The following is a 23683-nucleotide window of genomic DNA, read 5'->3' on the forward strand; positions in this document are numbered from 1 at the left end:
ATGGGTTTACTTCCCAACTGTAATCCCATGCAGCACAATTTCCAGATTAACCCTTGGGAGGGGAACAGTCATGTTCAGGGGGAAAAAGAAACACGTGCCTTGGTCATCCATCACAGCTGCACAACCCCGTGATTCTTGGAGAACAACCACGGAAACATGGGCATTTTCCACGAGACATTTTGGAAAGATGCCTCTCAATGTGAGAAAGTAGTAATGTTCTTGGGATGAAAGCAAATTTCTGCGGATGGTGGAAACCAGAAGAGAAAATGTTGGAAAATCTCAGCAGATCTGGCAGCATCTGTAAGGGGAGAAAAGAGCTGACGTTTCGAGTCCAGATGACCCTTTGTCAAAATGTACTTGGGAACGTCTTCACATTTTAATTATGTGGAAATCGGAAGTTGTTCAGTCGATGAATGTGATGCAATGTGTTGGTCACTGACCAGCGTAGTTTACCCTCCCCCCCCATCTGCGAACATGATTGATGAGTTAGTGACACACTCACCACCCTCCTGAGACATTTTTCTGTTGGAGGAACTTCAGTCATGCCAGCTGCTGTTATTTTTAACCATATACATTGTGTAACCCCTTCCTCTGTGATGCATTGGTTACTTCTGTCTCTTCTCCAGGGCTGCATTCTCCTCAAGGATTGCAAGGTCAATGAGGTACCATCAAACCCTGAGGATCCAGGAAAGTTCCTCTTTGAAATCACCCCAGGTAACACCCTCTCTGTTCTGTTCAAACCTCAAAGTGTTTCAGGGCTTTGTCCAGCGACTGAGTCTGGAGGTGAATGACCAAGTTTCCCCACTCAACGGCCATACTCTCAGAGTTCAACACCTTTCCCATCTGTCCTGGATGGTGTTGGTGAAGACACTTAGTGAGGGCTATGATGGTTTCCCAGTGAGCAATGTGGTTAAGTGTGCATGTGTTGTTGTTGAATGAGAACATCATGAGCTTTGTTTATAGTCACAGAGTGAAAGAGTTTTCCAGCATGGAAACAGGGCCATCGGTCCAATTTATCCATGCCGCCTTTTCATTTTAATCACTAAGCTAATCCCAGTTTCCTGCATTTGGCCCCATATCCTTCTTTACCTCACGGAACTATCAAAATGCTTTTTGAAAGATAAAATTCTACCCGCCTCTACTACGACCACTGGCAGCTCGTTCCAGACATTCACCATCCTCTGTGAAAAAATTGCCTCTCTGGACCCTTTTGTGTCTCTCCCCTCTCGCCTTAAACTTCTGCGCTCCAGTTTTAGACTCCCCTACTTTTGGGAGAAGACATTGACTATCCAGCTGATCTGTGCCCCTCATTATTTTATAGACCTCTGTAAGATCACCCCTCAGCCTCCTACGCTCCATGGAAAAAAGTACCAGTCTGTCCAGCCTCTCCTTGGAACTCAAAACATCAAGTCCTGGGAGCATCCTAGTAAATCTTTTCTACACTCTTTCTTGTTTATTAATATCCTTTCTATGATAGGGTGACCAGAATTGCACACAGTATTCTAAGTGCAGCCTTACCAATGTCTTGTACAACTTCAACAAGACGTCCCACCTCCTGTATGCAATCTTTTGACCAATGTTCTGTTATGTTAAGTGTCCTTATTGTTTTCCAATCTCACTGAGGTCCTGCCCCCTCCCTCTCTCGATAACCTCCTTTATTTTTAATCACTCCACAGATAACAACAAAATACTGCGGATGCTGGAATCTGAAACAAAAACAGAAAAATGCTGGTAAGTCTCAACAGGTCTGACAGCATCCATGGGGAGTGAACAGAGCCAACACTGAGTCTGGATAACCCTTCATCAGATCTTCGTCCCAACTCTAATGAAGGGTCATCTAGACTCGAAACGTTGGCTCTATTCTCTCTCGCAGATGCTGTCCGACCTGCTGAGGTTTTCCAGCATTTTCTGTTCATCACTCCACTATTGGCGTCTCTGTCCTCAGTTGCCCAAGCTCAGGAATCATCTCCTGAAATTTCTCCACCTCTCTGTCTTCCTTTCCTCCCAGTGGAAACAAAGAACAAAGAACACTATAGCACAGGAAACAGGCCCTTCGGCCCTCCAAGCTTGCACCACTCATGGTTCCAACGAGACTATTCGTTTGTATCCCTCCATTCCCGGTATGTCCATGAAACCAGACAGACACCCAGAAAATCAGTGGGACTTGGATTCTGGGCTTCCAGGGCAGTATCTGGATCCTCTGAAGCAAAGCAGGGTTGGGGAAAGCCACGGGGTTGTAGTGGAATTAGCCAGGACACTGAGCGAGTGAAGTTGTGGCATATGTGGGCTCCAACAATGGATTCCAAGAGAGTCAAGTGCCATTAACCCATCCATTAGCATCCGAGAAAAACTGAAACTCCTGTTTGAGTAGTATCAGAGCATCACTTAAACCAGTCTGACATTGGATCGATTTTAGGCTTCCTTCCACTGCAGGGGCAGTACGGCGGCACAGTGGTTAGTACAGCTGCAAGGGACCCAGGTTCGATTCTGGCCTTGGGTGATTGTCTCTGTGGAGTCTGCACCTTCTCCCCGTGTCTGCATGGGTTTCCCCTGGGTGCTCCAGTTTCCTCCCACTGTCTGAAAGATGTGCTGGTTCGGGTGCATTGGTCATGCTAAATTCTCCCTCAGTGTAACCGGAACAGACACTGGACAGAGGCGACTGGGGGAATTTCACAGTCACTTCATTGCAGTGTTAATGTCAGCCGACTTGTGACTAATAAATAAACTTCTCTCTGGGTCTTCGTGGGTTTCCTCCCACAGCCCAAAGATGTGGAAGTCAGGTGGATTGGTCATGTTAAATTGACCCTTAAATGTCAGGAAGATTAGCAGGGTAACATGTGGGATTACAGGGGATAGAACCTGAATGGGATTGTTATCAATGCAGTCTCGATGGGTCACATTACCTCCTTCTGCACTGTATGGATTCATAGAATCCTCGAATCCCGATGGTGCAGCAGGAGGCCATTCGGCCCATTTTTCAGCCCATGATTTTATGACGGAACAACCCAACATGGGCCACTTCTGCACAAAAAAAAATTGGGTGAAGTGGATTCTAATTTCTCCTGCACACTGAATTAAATTGCTGCTTTATCTCCCAACATCCTGAGGAAGGATACTTGTTCTGTTTTTTTTTGATAAGCGAGCTACTTTCTTGTACATTCATCTGGGTTAAAAAAAATCACTCGTGTTGAACTGCACGGGTTTAACTGTGAAGAAGATACTGAGAGTCCATTCGGATGGGAGTTTTTCACCACTTTGCCTGGGTGGGTAGCTCATCGGATCAGGCGCCCTGCGCGACCCCTCCGCTGCGTGAAGGAGTCCCAGAAAACCATGCGCAGGCTGGTAGGGCAAGCTGAAAGCTGGCTTGTCAAGCAGCAGAGGATGTGGTGTCTGTGAGGAAAGTTCATTCGAACTGGCAGGTTCTGTTCAATGCAAAGTGGCGGAAAAACCACCCCCCCTGAACTCCACCTCTTGTGTCTTTGATGCTGCAACTGTGAGCTGAAGAGGAAGGGCGTTGTCATATATTTGTGTGCAGCCGGCGTCTGGCATTATGAATACAGGCTTCAGACCTCATTCGGGTGGCACAGTGGTTCGCACTGCTGCTTCACAGCGCCAGGGACCCAGGTTCATTTCTGGCCTTGGGTCACAGTCTGTGCAGAGTTTACACATTCTCCCCGTGTCTGGGTGGGTTTCTTCTGGGCGCTTTGGTTTCCTCCCTCAGTCCAAATGGGAAGCTAGTTAGGTGCTAAATTCTCCCTCAATGTACCCGAACAGGTGCCAGAGTGTGACTACTAGCGGATTTTCACAATAACTTCATTGCAGTGTTAATGTAAGCATACTTGTGCAAATAAACAAACAAACAAACAAACTTTTGGAAGGCAGGGACTGAATAGAGAAACTTAGATGCAGGAGGTTTAAGCAGCATGAAGGCTACCCTGGGGCACAGCCCCAGTTCTCATGTTTACGACATGCTTCTGTAAGATTCTGCTGAGAGAGGACTCCACCCTTTGGTGTGAACACCTACACTCTGTTTCCACTGATCTCTCGGATCAGATGAACCTTGATTGCTGCACTGCCTTAAAGAGACAGACATCTTTTCCCAAAGGTAGGGGAGTCTAAAACTTGAGGGCATCGATTTAAGGTGAGAGGGGAGAGATACAAAAGGGTCCAGAGGGGCAATTATTTTCACAGAGGGTGGTGAGTGTGTGGAACAAGCTGCAACGTGGCTATGACTGTGACATTGCATTCTGCAGTCTCTCCTTTCCTCCTCCATGATCGGCATGCTTTGTCTGTCGAGTGTAAGAAACAATACTTTTCACTGTATACTAATACATGTGACAATAATAAATCAAATCTAAGAGGTAGTTGTAGAGCCGGGTACAATTTTGTCTTTTAAAAAGCATTTAGACAGTTCCATGGGCAAGATGGATACAGAGGATCTGGGTCAAATGCGGGCAATTGGGACTGGCTCCGTGGTTGAAATAAAAGGGCAGCATGGACAAGCTGGGCCGAAGAGTCTGTTTCCATGCTGTAAACCTCTATGGTTCTATGAAACATACACAACAGCTGTGTTCTCACTCAAAGCAAAGATACAGTTCCAAAGTCAGCGTGATTTTAATGTGAATTTGTTCGCTTTGTTCTTTGAGACTCACAAGCTGAAACTGAGCTAATCCTGAAGACATGTCCCCTGCCCAAAGGCAAGCATTTTACTGGGGAGTAAGTGGTCAGGGCAAAGGTTTTCCAGTCCCTCCCACTGGCAGGATTTTCCAGGCTCCCGAAGTCAATGGTCCTTCTGAACACCTCTGCGTTTTGCAATCCCATTCCCACCATGACAAGGCTGTGAAATCCCAGCCCAGGAAATGGCCTTCCTGGCTCAATTGAACAGGAGCTCTCCAATAGCCGAGCTGCAGGTAAAGCCTGAACTTGCTTGTCTGAAATTCCCCTAGGATAAAAGGAGCAGTGCTTTCATGAACCAAAGCTTCTTGGTGGATTCTGACGAGACGTTTGAGTTCCTTTGGCCATCAGGACAAATGAGCAAGTCATTATGCCGATGTATTTCATGATTGCAAATAACTGCAAACATCTCTTGGCAATCCCACTCTGCTATTGCCTCTGTATTCCAACCATGCAGGAATTGAAAATTTCCTCATCTGCGGCTAATCTCTACACAGCCCTTATCACCCCGAACTACGCTCATTCAGTGTTGCCTCGGTACTAAGTCCCTTCGCTAAAATCCTTTTATTTACAAACTCTAACAGCAGTAAACCGAGTGCCATCTGTCAGCAGCCTATCTTGGGGAGTTCCAGAGGAACTGACATTCCCAGTTAAATACAAGGAAAAGACTCCCTAATTGGCCCATCAATTGACTCCTTCATCAGGGAGTTCATATTCCAATCGGCCAACCTCAACGGCCTGATTGAAGTCATTTCAGCCTCCAACTCTACATTCATATCATCTTCTTTGTTCTGGCCATCATCTCCCTGAATCCGAACCATCAGCTCACCTCAGCCCTGCCTGCACTCCTTCCCTCAACACTCTCCAACATGTAACTTTTCCACCCTCCCATCCGCTGTCATGGTTTCCTCCTCCTTTAGGAAAGACAGATCAAGGCACCCACTGCCCGGATAATGGTGCTGAACAACGCTGAGGTTCATTCAGTCAGGATTTAAGAAGTCGATAGCAGTGTTACACAGCCGCTGAACCTTTGCAAGTGTCACAGCTGGTAGCTTCCTCAGAAATAACTGAGTCAAAATCACATGATGCTTTACATCATTTCCTCTCTGGTGACAGATGTAGAAAACATCCCACAGTCACTTTCAAAGGCCATCTCGCTTGGTCACCTCCTTTCATTCTTATTGTTCCTGATCTTGCCGGAAAAGATTGAGGTCATTTGTTGTTCAAATCTACATTCATCTGAGAATCATAGAGTCCTTACAGTCCCATTCCGCCCATCAAGCCGACGCCAACTCCTACACAGGTTTACCCCATAACTCCTCGTACTTACCCTGCAAATCTTTCCCTATCCCCGTAACCCCATACATTTAGCATGGCTCATTTCCCCTAACCTACACTAAGGGGCAACTTGTCATGGCCAATCCACCTAACCTGCATGTCTTTCGGACTGCAGGAGGAAACTCAGGCAGACATGGGGAGAACGTGCAGACTCTGCACAGTCACCCCAGGCTGGAACTGAACCCGGGTCCCTGGTGCTATGAGGTAGCGGTGCTAACCGCTGTGCCACTGCGCCATCCACCTGAGAGAGCAATCCAAATAGTTGTGGAAGCATGACACCCGAGGAGATGTATTCTGACTGTACGCAGAACTCTAGGTTGGCTGAGGGTTCAGTGCGTGTGGATTTGAACGTGTGAACTTGCTGAATCATTTGCTGTTCTGCTGTTTTACAGTGGGCTACAATGATCAAGACTGGATAGGAAGTGTTTATGAGACACACCTGCTGATGGCCAACTCCCAGAATGAAATGAAAGACTGGGTCAAGGCAATCCGTCGGACAATGGGAACGTCCAGTGGAGGTACCAGATTACATTCAGACACTCCTCTCAAATTCACTAACAAAATAAAATCTCTGGGTGCTGGCAAGCCTACCCGATTTTTTAAAAAATTAATTCGAGGGACGTGGGCATCACTGGCTGGGCCAGCTTTTATTGCCCATCCCTAGTTGCCTTGCTCAGAGGGCAACTGAGAGTCAACCATCTTGCTGTGGCTCTGGAGTCATATGCAGGCCAGACGGGGTAAAGACGGCAGATTTCCTTCCCCAAAGGACATGAGTGAAGCAGATGGGTTTTTCCAACCATTGGCAATGGTTTCATGGTCATCAGTAGATTCTTAATTCCTGATTTTTTTTTTATTGAATTCAGATTTCACCAGCTACTGAGGCAGGATTCGAACCCAGATCATTAGCTGAGTTTCTGGATTAATAGTCCAGCGATAATACCACGAGGCCATCACCACCGGCAATGTGGCACCAAGCCAGGGTTGCTCAAGTTGCTGGGACACATCTTGACCCCAGGTAACCCTGTGACCCCATGACGTGAATGCTGTCACTTCACCATGGCAGATGTCTTTATCACAGAGTCCCTGCAGTGCAGAAGGAGGCCATTCGGCCCATTGAGTCTGCACTGACCCCAATGCCTCCCAGGCCTGATCCCCACATACCCTGCTCATCCCCTGACACTAGGGGCAATTTATCATGGCCGATCAACTTAACCAAACGTCTTGGGATTTTTGAAGGAAACCGGAGCACTTGGAAGAAACCCATGCAGAAATGGGGAGAATGTGCAAACTCCACACAGGGAGTGACCTGAAGCCAGAATCGAACCCAGGTCCCTGGCGCCGTGAGACAGCAGTGCTAACCACTGTGCCACCGTGCCACCCCTGTACTGCCCTTCCAACAGACAAATGGCAGTGTGTACATTCTGTTCATATGAGGGGTTGAGTTTCCTTGGAGTTGCTGTTTAGTGTAAAAGGTGCTTGCATTACACTTCTGCTGAAGTGATGACCATGGAGTGGGAGGGCCAATTCCTCAGGAGAACATTCCTCGGATGTACGTCACTCAACTATCCGTTTTAACAGTGCTCAACCATGATGCAGGCAGCCAAGGAAATACAAGAAATAGATGTACCACAAGATGTGAGAATAGAGGTAGGCCACTCGGCCCATGGACAATTCGAAGAAACCATTGTATATAACTCAGATTTTATCTTGAAGAGGATAATGCTCGTGAGGTGAAGATTGACTGATTGGAGCCTTCATGTTCTCCATGCGAGCAGTGGGCTCAAAGCAGTGTCAAATCTTCACCTATGGTGATTACACAAAGGTCACCCAAGGTCAACAGACCTCTGCGTGGTCCATGTCCTGCCCACTACAATTCCCATGGCGGATGGCATGTTAAAATTTCACCCAAGCCCCGGGGAACTTAGATTCAAATCAGGGGTGAAGATGCAGATGGAGATGAGACAAATCTATCTTCATAGAATCATAGAAACCCCACGGTAGAAGGAGGCCACTTGGACCACTAAGCCTGCAGTGACAACAATCCTACCCAGGCCCTATTCCCATAACCCCACATGTTTACCCTGCTAATCCCCCTGACACCAGGGTCAATTGAGCACAGCCAATCCACCTAACCCGCACATCTTTGGATTGTGGGATCAAACCGGAGCAAACCCACGCAGACATGGGAAGAATGTGCAGATTCCACACAGTGACTCAAGCCGGGAATCGAACCTGGGTCCCCGGAGCTGTGAGGCAGCAGTGCTAACCACTGTGCCATCGTGCTGCCCTTCAACTCTTCCTCAGAGTTATCAGGATTTGCAATATTATATCTGAAAAGTTGGTGTAAAATGATTCCATTCATAGTTTAAGGGAATTGAAGGTCAGGAATTTACAGGGCTATGGACAAAAGAATCGCAGGTGTAGGACTAAGACTGAGTGCTCTTTCAAAGAGCTAGTACAGCTATTACGGGCTGAAAGGCCTCTTGCCATGCTCCCAAGTTTCCATCATTGGATGGAAGTGAACAGCCCAAACAGGCCAATGTGTTTTGTGACACATTCTGTTCCTCAAGCTCCAAGAGACATGACGCGTTGCTGACCAGCCTGAACTCTTTCTCTCTGTCTCTCCAGCTGTCTTCGGTCAACCTTTAGCAGACACCATGGTTTACGAGCAGAAGTTCGGGAAACACTTAGTGCCAATGATCGTGGAGCAGTGTGCAGACTTCATTCGAGAGCATGGTCTGAATGAGGAAGGAGTCTTTCGCTTGCCAGGGCAAGACAACCAAGTCAAAGAACTGAGAGATGCCTTTGATTCTGGAGAGAGACCATCTTTCGACAGGTACGCAGATCGCAACTTTGAAATAATTGACCATAACCAAACCCTGAATTCCTGGGGCACTACACTGCTCAAGCTATGACTGAATTTTTTTTGTTCCTTCATGGGATGTGGGCATCATTGGCTGGACCAGCATTTATTACAGAGTCAATCACAGCGCTGTGGCTCTGGAGTCACATGTCGGTCAGACCAGGTTAGGATGGCAGATTTCCATCCCTAAAGGACATGAATGAACCAAATGGGCTTTTCCAACAATTGACAATGATGGTCAACATGAGAGAGACTTTTAATTCCAAATTTTTTGTTGAATTCAAATTTCACCATCTGATGGGGCAGGAATTTAATCCTGAAAAGTATGAGGTGATGCACTTTGGAAGGAGTAATTTGATAGGGAAGTGTACTGTGAAAGATCTGACATTGGGAAGTTCCAAAGAACAAAGGGACCTTGGCGTGTTTGTCCATAGATCTCTGAAGGTGGAAAGGCAGGTTCATAGGGTGGTGGAAAAGGCATGTGGCACAATTGCTTTAATCAAATCAGAATAGACATTACAGAAGCAGACAAGTCATGATGGAGTTGTATAGAACTTTGGTGAGGCCACAGCTGGAGTACTGTGTGCAGTTCCGGTCACCATATAATAGGAAGGACATGAATGCACTGGAGGGGGTGCAGAGGAGATTCACCAGGATGTTGCCTGGGATGGGATATTTAAGTTACGAAGAAAGGTTGGATAGGCTTGGGTTGTTTTCTCTGGAGCAGAAAAGACCTGATCGAGGTGTACAAGATTATGAGGGACATGGATAGGGTGGATAGGGAGCAGCTGTTCCCCTTAGTTGAAGGATCAGTTATGAGGGAACACAAGTTAAAAGTGAGATGTGGGAGGTTTAGATGGGATGTGAGGAAAAACTTTTTTTTACTCAGGGTGTGGTGGCGGTCTGGAAGGTACTGCCTGGAAGGGTGGTGGAGGTGAGATGCCTCGCATCCTTTAAAAAGTACCTAGATGAGCATGCCATATCATTCAAGGCTACGGGCCAAGTGCTGGCAAGTAGGGTTAGGTGGGCTAGTCAGGGCCTACCAAGCAGCCAAAGGGCCTCTTCTGCACTGTCGTATTCTGTGATTCAAACCCGGGACCCCAGTGCATTATTCTGGATTGGGGGGCTAACATATCAAACAGGAGTTGATTTCAGCCTGAGATCATGGGGACCTTTGTGTAAAGCGAGAAATATTATTGGGGCCATCAATGGCTCTTCCAATTTCATTAGACAGCTTTGGTAATCTAAAATAAATGTGGCAGCAAATAACAACAGGGATTCCTTATCTCCGATCTTACACAGCTCAAAGTTACCTCCAGTGTAGTGGCAGGCACACTATGAAGTTAAAATTGCCCACAACACTCACGTCACACCCCTGCGTTTCACTATTTTCATAGAATCCCTACAGTGCGGAAGGAAGCCATTTGGCCCATCAAGTCTGCACCGACAACAATCCCAACCAGGTCCCATCCCGTAACCCCGCATACTTACACAGCTAATCCATATATCCTGGGACACGAAGGGGTAATTTAGCATGGCCAATCAACCAAACCCACACATCTTTGGACTGTGTAAAAACTGACTATCCGTGTTGCTGGTTCAGACAACATCAAATGTTCTCAATTGCCTTGGATAATGCAACTATAATCATGTAAAACAATGTCACGACAACAGCGCCCCTATTCTGTGTTGTGGTTTCTATGGATTGCAGAGTCAGTTTTTTAGTTAATTTGATTGGATTTGTTATTGTCACATGAAGTGATACAGTGAAAAGTATTGTTTCCTGCACGCTATACAGATGAAATGTATCATTCAGAAAATACATTGGAGAGGAGGAAAGGAGAGGGTGCAGAATGTAGTGTTACAGTCACAGCTAGGCTGTGGAGAAAGATTGGCTTAATATGAGGTAGGTCCATTGAAAAGTCTGACAGCAGCAGGGAAGAAGCTGTTCTTGAGTCGGTTGATACATGACCTCAGACTTTTGTATCATTCCCTGATGGAAGAAGGTGGAAGAGGGGATGTCCAGGTTGCATGGAATCCTTAATTATGCTGGCTGCTTTACCGAGGCAGTGGAAAGTGCAGATAACTGACTAAGTTCTTTCTAATATGTCCAATGTAATCCATCGTACAGTCACTCTCAGTCTTGATATACTGCAACCTGTCTTTCTTCCCAGGGATACAGACGTACACACTGTTGCCTCTCTGTTTAAGTTATACCTCAGGGAGCTTCCGGAACCAGTCATTCCTTGGTCTCAGTATGATGATTTCCTTGCCTGTAGCCAGCTAATGAACAGTAATGAGCAGGAGGTAAGTGTCGTTATTCTCCGTGTCCCGCAGTGCAGTGTGAGATGTACACCGTGTTGATTTGAGGAACTAAACTGAACATCTGAGACTAGATGTGCAGCACACCATGGATGAACAGTCCATGAGAGGAGAAAGATTGGATGGCTTGCAGAGCCAGAGGGTAATCATGTGAATTTCCACTAAATAAAGTGTGGACCTGCCTGTAATAACTCAAGGCGACTCAATGTGCTAACTAAAGGATTTATTGCTAAGAAGAACCATAACAGCACAACTATACAAGTCTACTCCTTCCAACACCCCAACTCCAAATGCAGACTCACAGCCCTGGGGATACATGCCCTCACTCCCAATTGGCCCAGGTTTACAAGTTTGCACTCCATTGGCTCTGCCTGGTCACATGGCAGGTAAAGGCACACCTCTTAAAGGGACCATGCCACCACACTTCCCCCTGTTGATCATTCTTCGTAGTAGAGCTGTGGCAATAGGTGTCACCAGGAAACTGGGTTTGTATGTGAATTCCTCACTCAAGCTCATCGATAGTAGGATTTGCCCAGCTCAGGTCAGTGAGCCAGTGTAGAACGTGTGCAGATAACTCAAACTTGCTGGTCCATTGAGCCAAATCAGTCTGTGTGTGTGTGGGCCTCAACGAGCCTTTCATTGTCGGGGAAGTGGGATGGTTGGCGGGGTGGTTGGTAAGAGGGGCTGGGGGGTGAGGGGGCGGTGGGGGGGGGGGGGTGGTGCTCATCAGGGGACTGCCTCATCTCGTGGCTCGAGCAAAATCCAAAGTCGGAGATGGATGAAGTTCTTTATAGTTAGTTGAACGCAGCAAAGTTCAAATGACAGCCAAGGCAACACTCAGAGGAATAACATGGACATCTGACTGTACACCTCAGGAACTCATTCTGGAACAGCAGACAGAGACCAAAAATGTTTTCACAAAGAGAGGCAGAAGAAATCCACTCCAGCAATAATAGAAAATGTGTGACATGTTGCCAGAGCTTCAGTGCCTGGACTCATTTTGCTACACATCACAAATTGAATAGATTCTTAGAGCGAGCAGAAGCGTCACTAATGTCAACCACACCAACTCAGTTAGACACACAACACCTGTACTGGGATGAATCCCTGAAGTGCTGATTAGAAACTGGAATATCTTGTTGATTGTTGTATCTTGTCTCCCAGTTAGTGGGTGCATTCAGTCAGACTTTCATTCGTAACCATCGTCAAGTTATTCCTGGAACAAGTCACTAATCTGTCACCAGAGTGAGGGGCACCACTCCACACCTGACGTGGCTGACCAGGGTTCTCTCCCTCTCTTACCGCTTGCCATTGACCCGTGTTAGAAAGATTGTCCGATTGATGCCCACCTTGTTTGACCAGGTTATTAAAGCACCTTCCTTGGCCATCAGATCCTGGGGTGGGACTCGAAGTAAGAAGTCTCACAACACCAGGTTAAAGTCCAACAGGTTTATTTGGTAGTGAACACCATTAGCTTTCGGAGCGCTACTCCTTTGTCAGGTGAGTGGGGAGTTCTGATCATAAACAGGGCATATAAAGGCACACACAGTTTACAGAATACTGATTGGAATGCAAATCTTTACACCGTGTGCGACTCAAACCCAGGACTTCTGGCTCAGCGGCAGAGACACTAGCCCACTGCGCCACATGACCTCTTGGAACATCCAACTTGTTGAAGATCATCACTTTTTTAACAACTTTGAATGTGGTGATGATATTTCTATTTCCATTCAGGTGTCAATTCCAACAAGTCATTCCAATGACTGTTGTCTGAAGGTTGCTTCTTTGTAAGGATTCGAGCATGGCGTTGAATTGTTACGTGGGTAAGATGGGTAGAGAGAGATATGGGTCAAATACAGACAATTGGGACGAGCCTGATGGTAAAAACTGGATGGTGTGGGCATGTTGGGCTGAAGAGCCTGTTTCCATGCTGTAAACCTCAATGACTCTCAGACTTTATGTCCATTTTTCAAGTGAGCCTGCAGCTTCAGGTGAAATTGTTAACACCATGTACGCATAATACAATGCATAACAAGCTTCCTGTTTCCCTCACACCGACACTGGAGCTAAGAAAGCCCACCAACTCCTCTGCTTTCTCAGAAGACAAAGGAACTTTGCATTTCTGCTTTGACTCTCACCAACTTTTACAGATACACCATAGAAAGCATTATTTCTGGTTGTGTCACAGCTTGGTATGGCTCCTGCTCTGCCTAAGAGTGCAAGATGTTTCTTCAGAATGCAGACAATAAAAATATGACAACACTTAGTCCAGATTATAAATCAAAGGAAGGGTTTAATAAAGAAACTTCATTATTCCAATCTTGGGGCCTTGCTTTCGGCCAATCCAAGATTCCCACAATTCCCAACAGGTTCTTATTCATCATGAGTCAGCTGGTCAGCTGACCATCACATCATTCATGGTTCCATTGTTTACTGGGTCAGCTGACCCTTACAGCTTATTATCATTGGTCAAATTACATGCAATACAAGGTTGTCATCTGTTACATTCTAACACAAGAAACTACAAAGTGTTGTGAATGAAGCCCAGTCCATCACACAAACCAACCCTGTATTCATTGACTCTGTCTCCTGCCTTGGAAATACAGCCAGCGTAATCAAGGACCCCACACACCCCGGACATTCTCTCTTCCACCTTCTTCCTTCGGGAAAAAGATACAAAATTCTGAGGTCACATACCAACTGATTCAAGAACAGCTTCTTCCCTGCTGCCATCAGACTTTTGAATGGATCTACCTTACATTAAGTTAATCTTTCTCTGCACACTAGCTATGACTGTAACACTACATTCTGCACTCTCTCCTTTCCTTCTCCAAGAAGAGTATGTTTTGGCTGTAGAGCTTGCAAGAAACAATACTTTTCACTGTATACTAATACATGTGACAATAAGAAATCAAATCAAGTCAAATCAAATAATTCCATCCTCCCCCAATACTGCCGTCTAATGTTAATCGTGCAAAATTCCATATGCAATTGGGATGTGCTATACTTCAAAATCTATCTTCTTGTATGCGAGGGTGACACACACAGTTAAAAAAATACCCTCTGTTGCTGTATTCAGGAACATGCAATGTACTGCCTGGAAGTTCAGAATGTTCCACTGTCTATCTCAAAAGACAGAACACCAGGCAATACACAAACTTATCTCAAAGTGTTCATACTTACATCCGCTGCACATCACACAACAACTCCATGTTGCTGTTCATGTCCAGATGTGTCTCCGTCCGCCCTACTTCATTTAACCCCACCAGAATATCCGTTTCCTTTCTCTCTCAGGTACTGGGCTAGCTTCCCTGTAAATGCATTTGAAGTATTGACCTTTAATTTTGTGTCCCATACTCTGGCGCACCTTGGCACTCCCCTCTGTGAATAAGGAAGCTTTAGCTGATTTGCACTGTGCCTTATTTAAAAGTATTTGTAATTAATATGAAAAGGGGTGTAATGACTTCAATCAGACTATTAAGGTTGGCCAATTGGAGTATGTACTAAGGTGAAGGAGCCAACTGATGGGCCAATGAGAAGCTTTTGCTTTGGAATTAACTGGGAGTATCAGTTCCTCTGACACTATTGATAACTATGAGCACTCTGTGGACAGCTGTAAGAGTTTGTAAATAAAGGGATTTTGGTGAAGGGGTTTCTGCTTCTGAAGACTTATTACAGGGGGTAGTCTGAATGATAAAATTCGGGGCGATATTGCAAAGTTAATACCATGAGAAACTATTGCCAATGATGAGTGAGTCAGCAACTTGAGATCATGAATTATAGCTCAAACACTGAACAAGGGAGAGGTTCAAAGTTCTACGCAGAAAGATGCTTCGACATGGAGAACTGAACAATGAGGAGCTGATTACATCAACAATATTGATACTGCTATTTTGAAGTTTCTAGATTGTTATATTTTGGGACCTTGTCTTTAGGTTCAGAGAAAATGAAGTGGGTCATATGACTCTTAAATCTGTCTGACAGCACATGTGAATTGTTTTAAAGTCATTGATGGGAGCTTTGATTGCTTCACTGGGAATAGGGGACAAGGTGCTGACACTTGGAGACAATGGCAGCAACCCATGTGCTCACAGCTAATAGACTGGGAGTCTCCAAAGTCCCAGAAAAGTGAGAATGTCAGGTTGGAAATATTGTGCTTGAAACTGTCCATTTTGTTCCAAGATGAAACAGAGTTCATTGAGGATAGCTGATCAACATCTCTGCCTGGATACAAAGCCCGTGTGATTCACATTGCCATGGCAATCAGATTTGAAATGGGAAGCATTGTGAAATCAGGTTATCGGCTTTCCTGTATGTACATGTATATCATAGGTTATTTTACCAGGATCTGGGCGTGAGAGAAAGAGCAGATAGTCGCTAAAACTTCTCCTGTTCACGTTGCATGGGAATGTGGGTGGAAGGTCATGCTCGAATTGGAAAGAACATACTTGTGAGGAGTTAAAACGAAGGTGGAAAGTTCGAACAGCTGGGGAAGGTCTCCAGTAATACCCTCACCGTGAAGGACAATTCTGAGACTATAAGTTACCAGGGTGAGAAATTTAAAAAAATATAAATTAAAAAGTCAGAATCTAAAAATCATTTTAGACTATGTCTGGGAGAACTGAATACCTGCTTAAAGATTGTTCAGTAAGTAGTCTCACAACACCAGGTCAACCGCCTCAATCCCTTCATAACCCCCTGCCTGTTCATGTGTCTATCCAGATAAGTTTTAAATGGTGCTAATATATCTGCCTCAACCACCACATTTGGCAGTGCATTCCAGGCCTCCACCACCCTCTGTGTAGAAAAAAAACTTTCCCCCGCACATCTCCACTGAACCCTTTCCCCCCTGACCTTGAACTTGTGCCCTCTTGTCATTGTCATTTCTGCCCTGGGGAAAAAGCTTCCAACTGTTCACCCTGTCCATACCCCTTTGTTTTATAAACTTCTATCAGGTGACCCCCTCAGCTCCCGTCTTTCCAGGGAGAACAATCCCAGTTTATCCAATCTTTCTGCTCAATGACAATCTGGTTTGGCGTGTGACAGAATGTGTTTTCTTTTCTCTTGACAGGGACAGCAGGAACTGGTGATGCAGTTGGAATTACTGCCCCAGGTAAACTGCAACCTTCTCAGCTACATCTGCAGGTGAGACACCCTGAATCTTTTGGAAAATCAGAATGGGAAGTCCAGGATTCTTGGCCAAAAGCCTATATCACTGGAGGAACACGTCACTGTAAACATTGCTGGTTGGGAGATAGGGATACAACAATGGGAATGGACAGACATAGGACTGGGAAATGAAGGATATGAGGATATTTTATGAATTCATTCTTGGGATGTGGGTATTGCTGGCTAGACCTGCATTTATGGCCCATCGCTACTTCCCCCCCCCCCAACTCCTCAAGAAGGTGCTGATGAGCTGCCTTCTTGAACCACTGCAGTCCCTGAGATGTAGGCACACCTACAGTGCTGTTAGGGAGGAAGGTCCAGGGTTTTGACCCAGTGACAGTGAAGGAATGGCTGATATATTTCCAAATTAGGGTGGTAGGTAGCTTGGAGGGGAACTAGCAGGCAGGTAGCTGCACTTGTCCTTCTCGGTGGTAGGGAGCTTTGGTTTGGAAGATGCTGTCGAAGGAGCTCTGTTGAGTTCCTGCAGTGTAATGGGAAGAGGAGCAGAGGAATCTCAGATTGGGATCAAGTTTATGGATTTGAGGATGGGGGTAAAGGGAAATGGGATTGGAAACATTGACAAGAAGTTGGGAAGAGAGAAATGCTGCATTGGAAGTAGAGCAATATTGGATTGCGCGCAATCGTAACTCTGTTCGGGGTTGTGGGTTTTAAACAAAAAGAAAAAGACACGGTTTTGCACACGTAGATTCAAAGTAACAAACAACGGGTTTATTGAGTGAGATGTTCCCTACACAGAAAAGGAAATGAAACTAAACAACAGCCTCTTTCTGTCGTATTCTATGACTCTATAATCTTCAGATTGTATACGATTGGCCCTGGTGCGGTTATTCTCCACAAAATGGCTTTGCTCATTGTTCTCAGAAGGTGCAGGGTGAATGTTTCTTCTCTGTTCTCTGGACAGGTTTCTCCACGAAGTGCAGCAAAATGCCAGCGTCAACAAGATGAGCGTGGACAATCTGGCAACTGTCATCGGAGTGAATCTCCTCAGACCCAAAATCGAAGATCCGGTGGCCATCATGAGAGGCAAGTTCGAAAGCTCTGTCTGAATTCTCCACCATGGAGAGCTCCCATCTCCATACAAAACATCTCCTGGGCAAGGTGCTGGAACTCAACCCCTGGCATGGCAGAGGGGCAGGAGGTGGCCAATTGGCACACCCATATTCTGACCTCAGCTGTGTTTTCTTAATGGGGCAAATGTAGAGACAGGCGGAAGTTGTGATATCAACTTAGCATTAAAACAGCTCAGAGGCTTGGAATTCTGCAGCCAGCAATCCCCATCTAACTCCTCAGATTCCACCATCTACAAGGCACAAGTCAGGAGTGTGATGGAATACTCTCCACTTGCCTGGATGGGTGCAGCTCCAACAACACTAAAGAAGCTCGACACCATCCAGGACACAGCAGCCCCTCTTGGTTGGCACCACGTTCACTCCCTCCACCAAAAAAGCACAGTGCCAGCAGTGTGTGTCATCTACAAGATGCACTGCAGCAACTCGCCAAGGCCCCCTCAAAAGCACTTTCCAAACCCACAACCAATACTACCTACAAGGACGAAGGCAGTAGATATTTGGGAACACCACCTGCAAGTTCTCCTCCAAGTCACTCACCACCCTGACCTTCAGTCACTGGGTCAAAATCCTGGAATTCCCTCCCTAACAGCACTGTGGATGTACCTACATCAAATGGACTGCAGCGGTTCAAGAAGGCAGCTCACCATCACCTTCTCAAGGGGCAATTAGGGATGGGCAATAAATGTTGGGCCTATCCAGTCACCCCCACATCCTGGGAATGATTAAGAACCATTCCGAGTACTGTTTGGGGTGATGCCATGTGGTGCCTGGAAAGAGTTTAGCTGCCTTTCTATCTTCAGGTCACATTGAAGGAAGGGGAGATTGAGAAGAGAAAGAAAATGACTCACCATTTCATGGTATCACACTGGCCCTCGACCAACACACTTCACATGGCATCAATCACTTCCAAGTACGGTGCTTGATTTGATGTGGCAGCCATTTCTCTTCTCCTTCTCCAACGTATCCTTCAATGCAATCATTTGAATTTAGAACATTTAGACATCGTTCACCAACAACTGAAACAACTGTAACATAATGTCCCAATTCTGATACTCAGTACTCTGACTGATGAAGGCCGGTGCGCTAAATGCCTTCTTCACCACTCTGTCTACCTGTGACATTGCTTTCAACAAACTCTGCACTTGTACTCCTCGGTCCATCTGTTCCTCAATTCTCCCCAGAGCCCTCCCATTCGGCACAGGGTGACACAGTGTGGAGGTTGCACATTCTCCCTGTGTCTGCGTGGGTTTCCTCTGGGTGCTCCGGTTTTCTCCCACCCTCCAAAGATCTGTGGGTTAGCTTGATTAGCCAAGCTAAATTGACCCTAGTGTCAGGGGGATGAGCAGCGTCAATGTGTGGGTTTACGGGAATAAAGCCTTGGTGGGATTGTGGTTGGTACAGACCTGATGTGCTGTACTGTAGGGATTGTACCGTCGGGATTCTATGATTCATCCAATTAAAAAAACTGGACAAGAAAAGATGTCAATATTCCGTCTTTTGTTTTGAGACAGGCACACCACAGATTCAGAAGTTGATGACTGTTATGATCAGCAAATATGATGAGCTGTTTCCGAAATACGAGCGCAAGCCTCCTTCCCCATTGCGAATCTCCACACAACGAAGTATGGTTGGCTGGGGTTCCACCGACTTGACAACAGAAACAGCCTTCACAATGGTAAGATCAGGCGCACCCAATTATCACCATCACACCACACTGAGTCAACAGTGAGTTGTGTTCAGTCTCTCCCCTTCAATCAATCAATCAGTGTACATTGCTGTTGCCAAACTAACCTGATGAGTGCAAGGCACTATGCTTTGATAGCATGTCTCTTTTTTCAACAAGACTCAAGTTCTGGATGACCGAAAGGTGACTTCATCCTTGGAAAACATCCCAAGATTTTTTTTTTTGTTTATATATCCAATTTTAATCCAATCCAAGTCCAATTGAAAGTCTCAACAAGTGAGACATTCCCGATCCAAGCTGACAAGACAGGCTCAGCACTTCCTGTCTGGGGCTTGATCTACATGATCCAAGCTGATTGGAGCAGGCATTGCACCTCCTCCAAGGCTTGATCTCATTTGCATCTGAGCCAAAAAGCTTAGATGCCACTTTCAAAATTGCTTCAAATGAAGCCTCAGTATAACCTCATGACTTTGACCAAGTGCAGGCCAACAAAACTACATTTGATCTTAGCCAAAAGGCTGAGAAGCGATGCTACAGCTGATAAGATTTGGCACTGATCCACCGAAGGAGATGTGATGACAGGTGGCCAAAAGTCTGGGCAAAGTCAGCTGGGAGGAGCATTTTACAGGGAGCTGAGATTCAGGGAGGTCACTCCAGAGCTTGGGGCCTTAGGGAGCTGAAAACACAGCCAGCAACTTCCAGTAAAGGAGATGGGAGAGAGGGACAGAACAAGGAAGCTCTCTGTTGGGCTGGAGATGGTTACTGCCGCTGTCCCAGACATTAAGTGTTCAATCTACTCATTCCCAGCTCAAGTTACCCAACAGGGCTCAGGATCAAACCTGAGGCGTGAATGCCTTGTGATACAGAAGTTGATGATGATTGTCAGCCACAGGGGTCAACTTTCATCAGACCAGACTGTTTTCACCAATTCGTCATTCTGGTATCTGTACTCCCTCTCAATGGCCAGTGGCTTGCAATTTCACAGTGACATCCAGCAAGGGAAAGATTGAGGTGTGTGGGTGTCTGTGAATCTCATAAGAGATAGGAGCAAAATTAGGCCTTCAGCCCATCGAGTCTACTCCGCCAATCAATCATGGCTACGATGATTCTCAACCCCATTCTCCTGTCTTATCCCTGTAACCCTTGATCCCCTTATTGATCGAGAACCGATCTATCTGTGTCTATGTCTCTCGCCACCTGTGAGGCCATAGTTCCTACACGACAAAAAGCATGCCACTGTGGAAGTTAAATGCTCAGATTGAAGTTTTATATCTTGGGAGCTAACTTGTGCAGAAGCTAAACTGTCCAAATTAAGTTTTCATGCCTTATCTAAACAGTAGCGGAGAATGTTTACAGACCTTCAAAGGAGTCAGTGTCTGCTATCTAGCATGAACAGGCTAATCTTCATCTGTGTAAGCCCCATTACATTCTGCTTTTCCACCTTCACCAGCGGGTGAGCGAGACCAGGTGTTTTCCATAACAAATACCAAAGACGAGATATGGGGATACGCTATGCAAATAAAGGATTAGCAGAAGTCAATTTTTCATCGAATGAGAAGGGGCCAGGATTTAATTGGTGAATACATATGCAAATGGAGGATTAGAAAAATTACTCATTTCTGATTTGCTGTAATTGACCATAATTGCGAAGTTGTTTGTCCGTTAACATTGGAAACACTTGCAGGACAGCTGTAAGCTGGTTTTCCTTGTGCACAAGTCATTCAAGACCTTGTATCGGATTATGCATGGTGTCTCGTGCTGTTTGGACTCAAATTGACTAATTGGAGAATAGCCAGTGTTGTTCCTTTGTTTAAGAAGGGTAGCAAGAATAATCCAGGTAATGACAGGCCAGTGAGCCTTACATCAGTGGTCGGGAAATTACTGAAGAGGATTCTTCGAGACAGGATTTATTGCCACTTGGAACTAAGTGTATGTATTAGTGAGAGGCAATGCGGTTTTGTGAAGGGGAGATCGTGTCTCACGAACTTGATGGAGTTTTTCGAGGAAGTGACAAAGATGATTGAGGGTGGAGCAGTGGTTGTTATCAACATGGATTTCAGTAAGGCATTTGACAAGGTCTCTCATGGCAGACTGGTGCAGAAGGTGAAGTCACATGGGATCAGAGGTGAGCCGGCAAGGTGAATACAAAACTGGCTCGGTCAAAGAAGTCATGATGTGGGTATGCCGGCGTTGGACTGGCGTAAACACAGTAAAAAGTCTGACAACACCAGGTTTTAGTCCAACCTATTTATTTGATAATATTCTCACAAGCTTTCGAGGGGTTACCCTCTTCGTCAGGTGAATGGAGAGTCTCCATTCACTCTCCATTCACCTGACGAAGAGGGTAACCCCTCGAAAGCTTGTGAGAATATTATCAAATAAATAGGTTGGACTAAAACCTGGTGTTGTCAGACTTTTTACTCGGTCAAAGAAGACAGAGGGTAACAGTGGAAGGGTACATTACTGAATGGGGGGCTGTGACAAGTGATGTTCCTCAGGCATCAGTGCTGGAACTTTTGCTATTGTAATATATATAAATGATTTGGAGGAAAGTGTAACTGGATTGATTAATAAGTTTATGGACGACACAAAGGTTGGTGGATTTGCTGAGAGAAACAAGGACCATCAGAGGATACAGTAGGATATAGATCAGTTGGAGACTTGGGCGGAGAGATGGCAGATGGAGTTCAATCCGGATGTATGTCAGGTAATGCATTTTGGAAGGTCTAATACAGTTAGGAAATATACAGTAAAGGGCAGAACCCTTAAGCATATTGATAGGCAAAGGAATCTGGGTGAACAGGTACACAGGTCACTGAAAGTGGCAATGCAGGTGGAGAAGTAATCAAGAAGGCATATGGCATGCTGGCCTTTATTGGCTCGGGTATTGAGTTTAAAAATTAGCAAGTCATGTTGCAGTTTTATAGAACCTTAGTTAGGCTGCACTTTGAATATAGTGTTCAGTTCTGTCTGCCACCCTACCAGAAGGATGTGGAGGCTTTGGAGAGGGTACAGAAAAGATTTACCAGGATGTTGCCTGGAATGGAGGGCATTAGCTATGAGGAGAGGTTGGAGAAACTTGGTTTGTTCTCACTGGAGTGACAGAGGTTGAGGGGAGACCTGATAGAAGTCTACAAGATTGAAAGGCACGGACAGAGTGGAGGGTCAGAAGCTTTTTCCCAAGGTGGAAGAGTCAATTACGAGGAGACACAAGTTTAAGGTGCGAGGGGCAAGGTTTGAAGGAGATGTACGAGGCACCTTTTTTACAGAGTAATGGGTGCCTGGAACTCATTGCTAGGGGAGGTGGTGGAAGCTGATGCGATCTATTTTAAGGGGCGTCTTGACAAGGACATGAATAGGGTGGGAATAGAAGGATATGGTTCCCGGAAGGGTAGGGAATTTTAGTTATGTCAGGCAACATGGTCGGTGCAGCCTTGAAGGGCTGAATGGCCTGTTCCTGTGCTGTAATTTTCTTTGTTCTTTGGGTTGCTGGTATCCAGGATCTCTGGCGACATGAGTTGTGAAGTGCCAAGTGGCTTCCTGCGGAAATGCAACGCAGCTGAGAAACGTAATCCCTGTTTTAATGGGAAGTACTGGGAATTTTGACGGGAACTTTTTCTCCCCGACAGCCCTGCCGACATGATGGGAATGACAACGGCGCGTCAAAGAATGAATTGGAAAACTGCAACGTCAGCCCCCGTCAAAGGACTCAAACACTCCCAGCCTGGAGATGCGCAGAGCTGGCTGACAGTCTGAAGAAAGACTCAGACACTCAACCCCGGAATGCAGAGAGTTCCCAAGTCAGGAACTGCAAGGAAACCCTGACTGAGGGACACAGGAGATGTCTTTCCCAGGACATTCACAAGTTCTCCGATTCCTCCCAGCTGCTCTCCACCTCTGACCACTCTCCAACATCGACCTGCCAGGAGGACAGGACTGCTGCGTCCAGCCTGTTCAGTTTTCTGGACATGGACAACTCCCTCTCTCTGACAAGTACCAGCCTCCCAGTAAAAGCCCAACAGGAAGGCCAATTGGATAGTGAAGCAGAAGGCGGTGAGCTGAATTTGGGAGAAATGAGTAAGGAACAGCTCCAAAGACATATCACTGAACTGAGGAGCAAGTTTAATTTGGAGAAGGAAAGTTACGAGGAGAAAATTGAAAGGTGAGTGGCAAACACAAATCAACTCTTCTTGAAGAAACTTTTAGTTTCTCACCTTGTTCAAAGTACATTGACAATCTGACCCCCGGCAAGTCAGTTACAGGGAAGTGGACAGAAAGTGAGAGGGGTACAAAATCCCAGACTGTTTCTTCACTTACAGGATGTGGCATGGTGGCACAGTGCTTAGCACTGCTATGTCACAGTGCCAGGGACCTGGGTTCAATTCCGATGACTGTGTGGAGTTTGCACGTTCTCCCTGTGTCTGTATGGGTTTCCTCCGGGTGTTCCAGTTTCCTCCCACAAAGATGTACGCATTCGGTGGATTGGCCATGGGAAGTTGCAGGAGTGCATAGCGGCAGGAGGACTAGTAGGGTAAATGCTTA

General features: G+C 46.0%; 1 protein-coding gene across 1 annotated transcript in view; it reads left to right on the plus strand.

Annotated features, from left to right (window-relative positions):
* The window catches only part of arhgap25 (Rho GTPase activating protein 25), a 55544-nt gene that overhangs the window by 27729 nt on the left and 4132 nt on the right, over nt 1–23683 (plus strand). The window contains exons 3-10 of the mRNA XM_080216818.1: nt 627–714; nt 6405–6530; nt 8641–8848; nt 11050–11182; nt 16269–16342; nt 17289–17410; nt 18969–19132; nt 22771–23303. Of these exons, the coding sequence (XP_080072944.1) occupies nt 627–714; nt 6405–6530; nt 8641–8848; nt 11050–11182; nt 16269–16342; nt 17289–17410; nt 18969–19132; nt 22771–23303 (1448 nt within the window). The remainder of the gene's footprint in view (nt 1–626; nt 715–6404; nt 6531–8640; nt 8849–11049; nt 11183–16268; nt 16343–17288; nt 17411–18968; nt 19133–22770; nt 23304–23683) is intronic.

This window comes from Carcharhinus amblyrhynchos, chromosome 34 (assembly GCF_965287045.1).
Source record: "Carcharhinus amblyrhynchos chromosome 34, sCarAmb.v2.hapA, whole genome shotgun sequence".
NCBI lineage: Eukaryota > Metazoa > Chordata > Chondrichthyes > Carcharhiniformes > Carcharhinidae > Carcharhinus > Carcharhinus amblyrhynchos.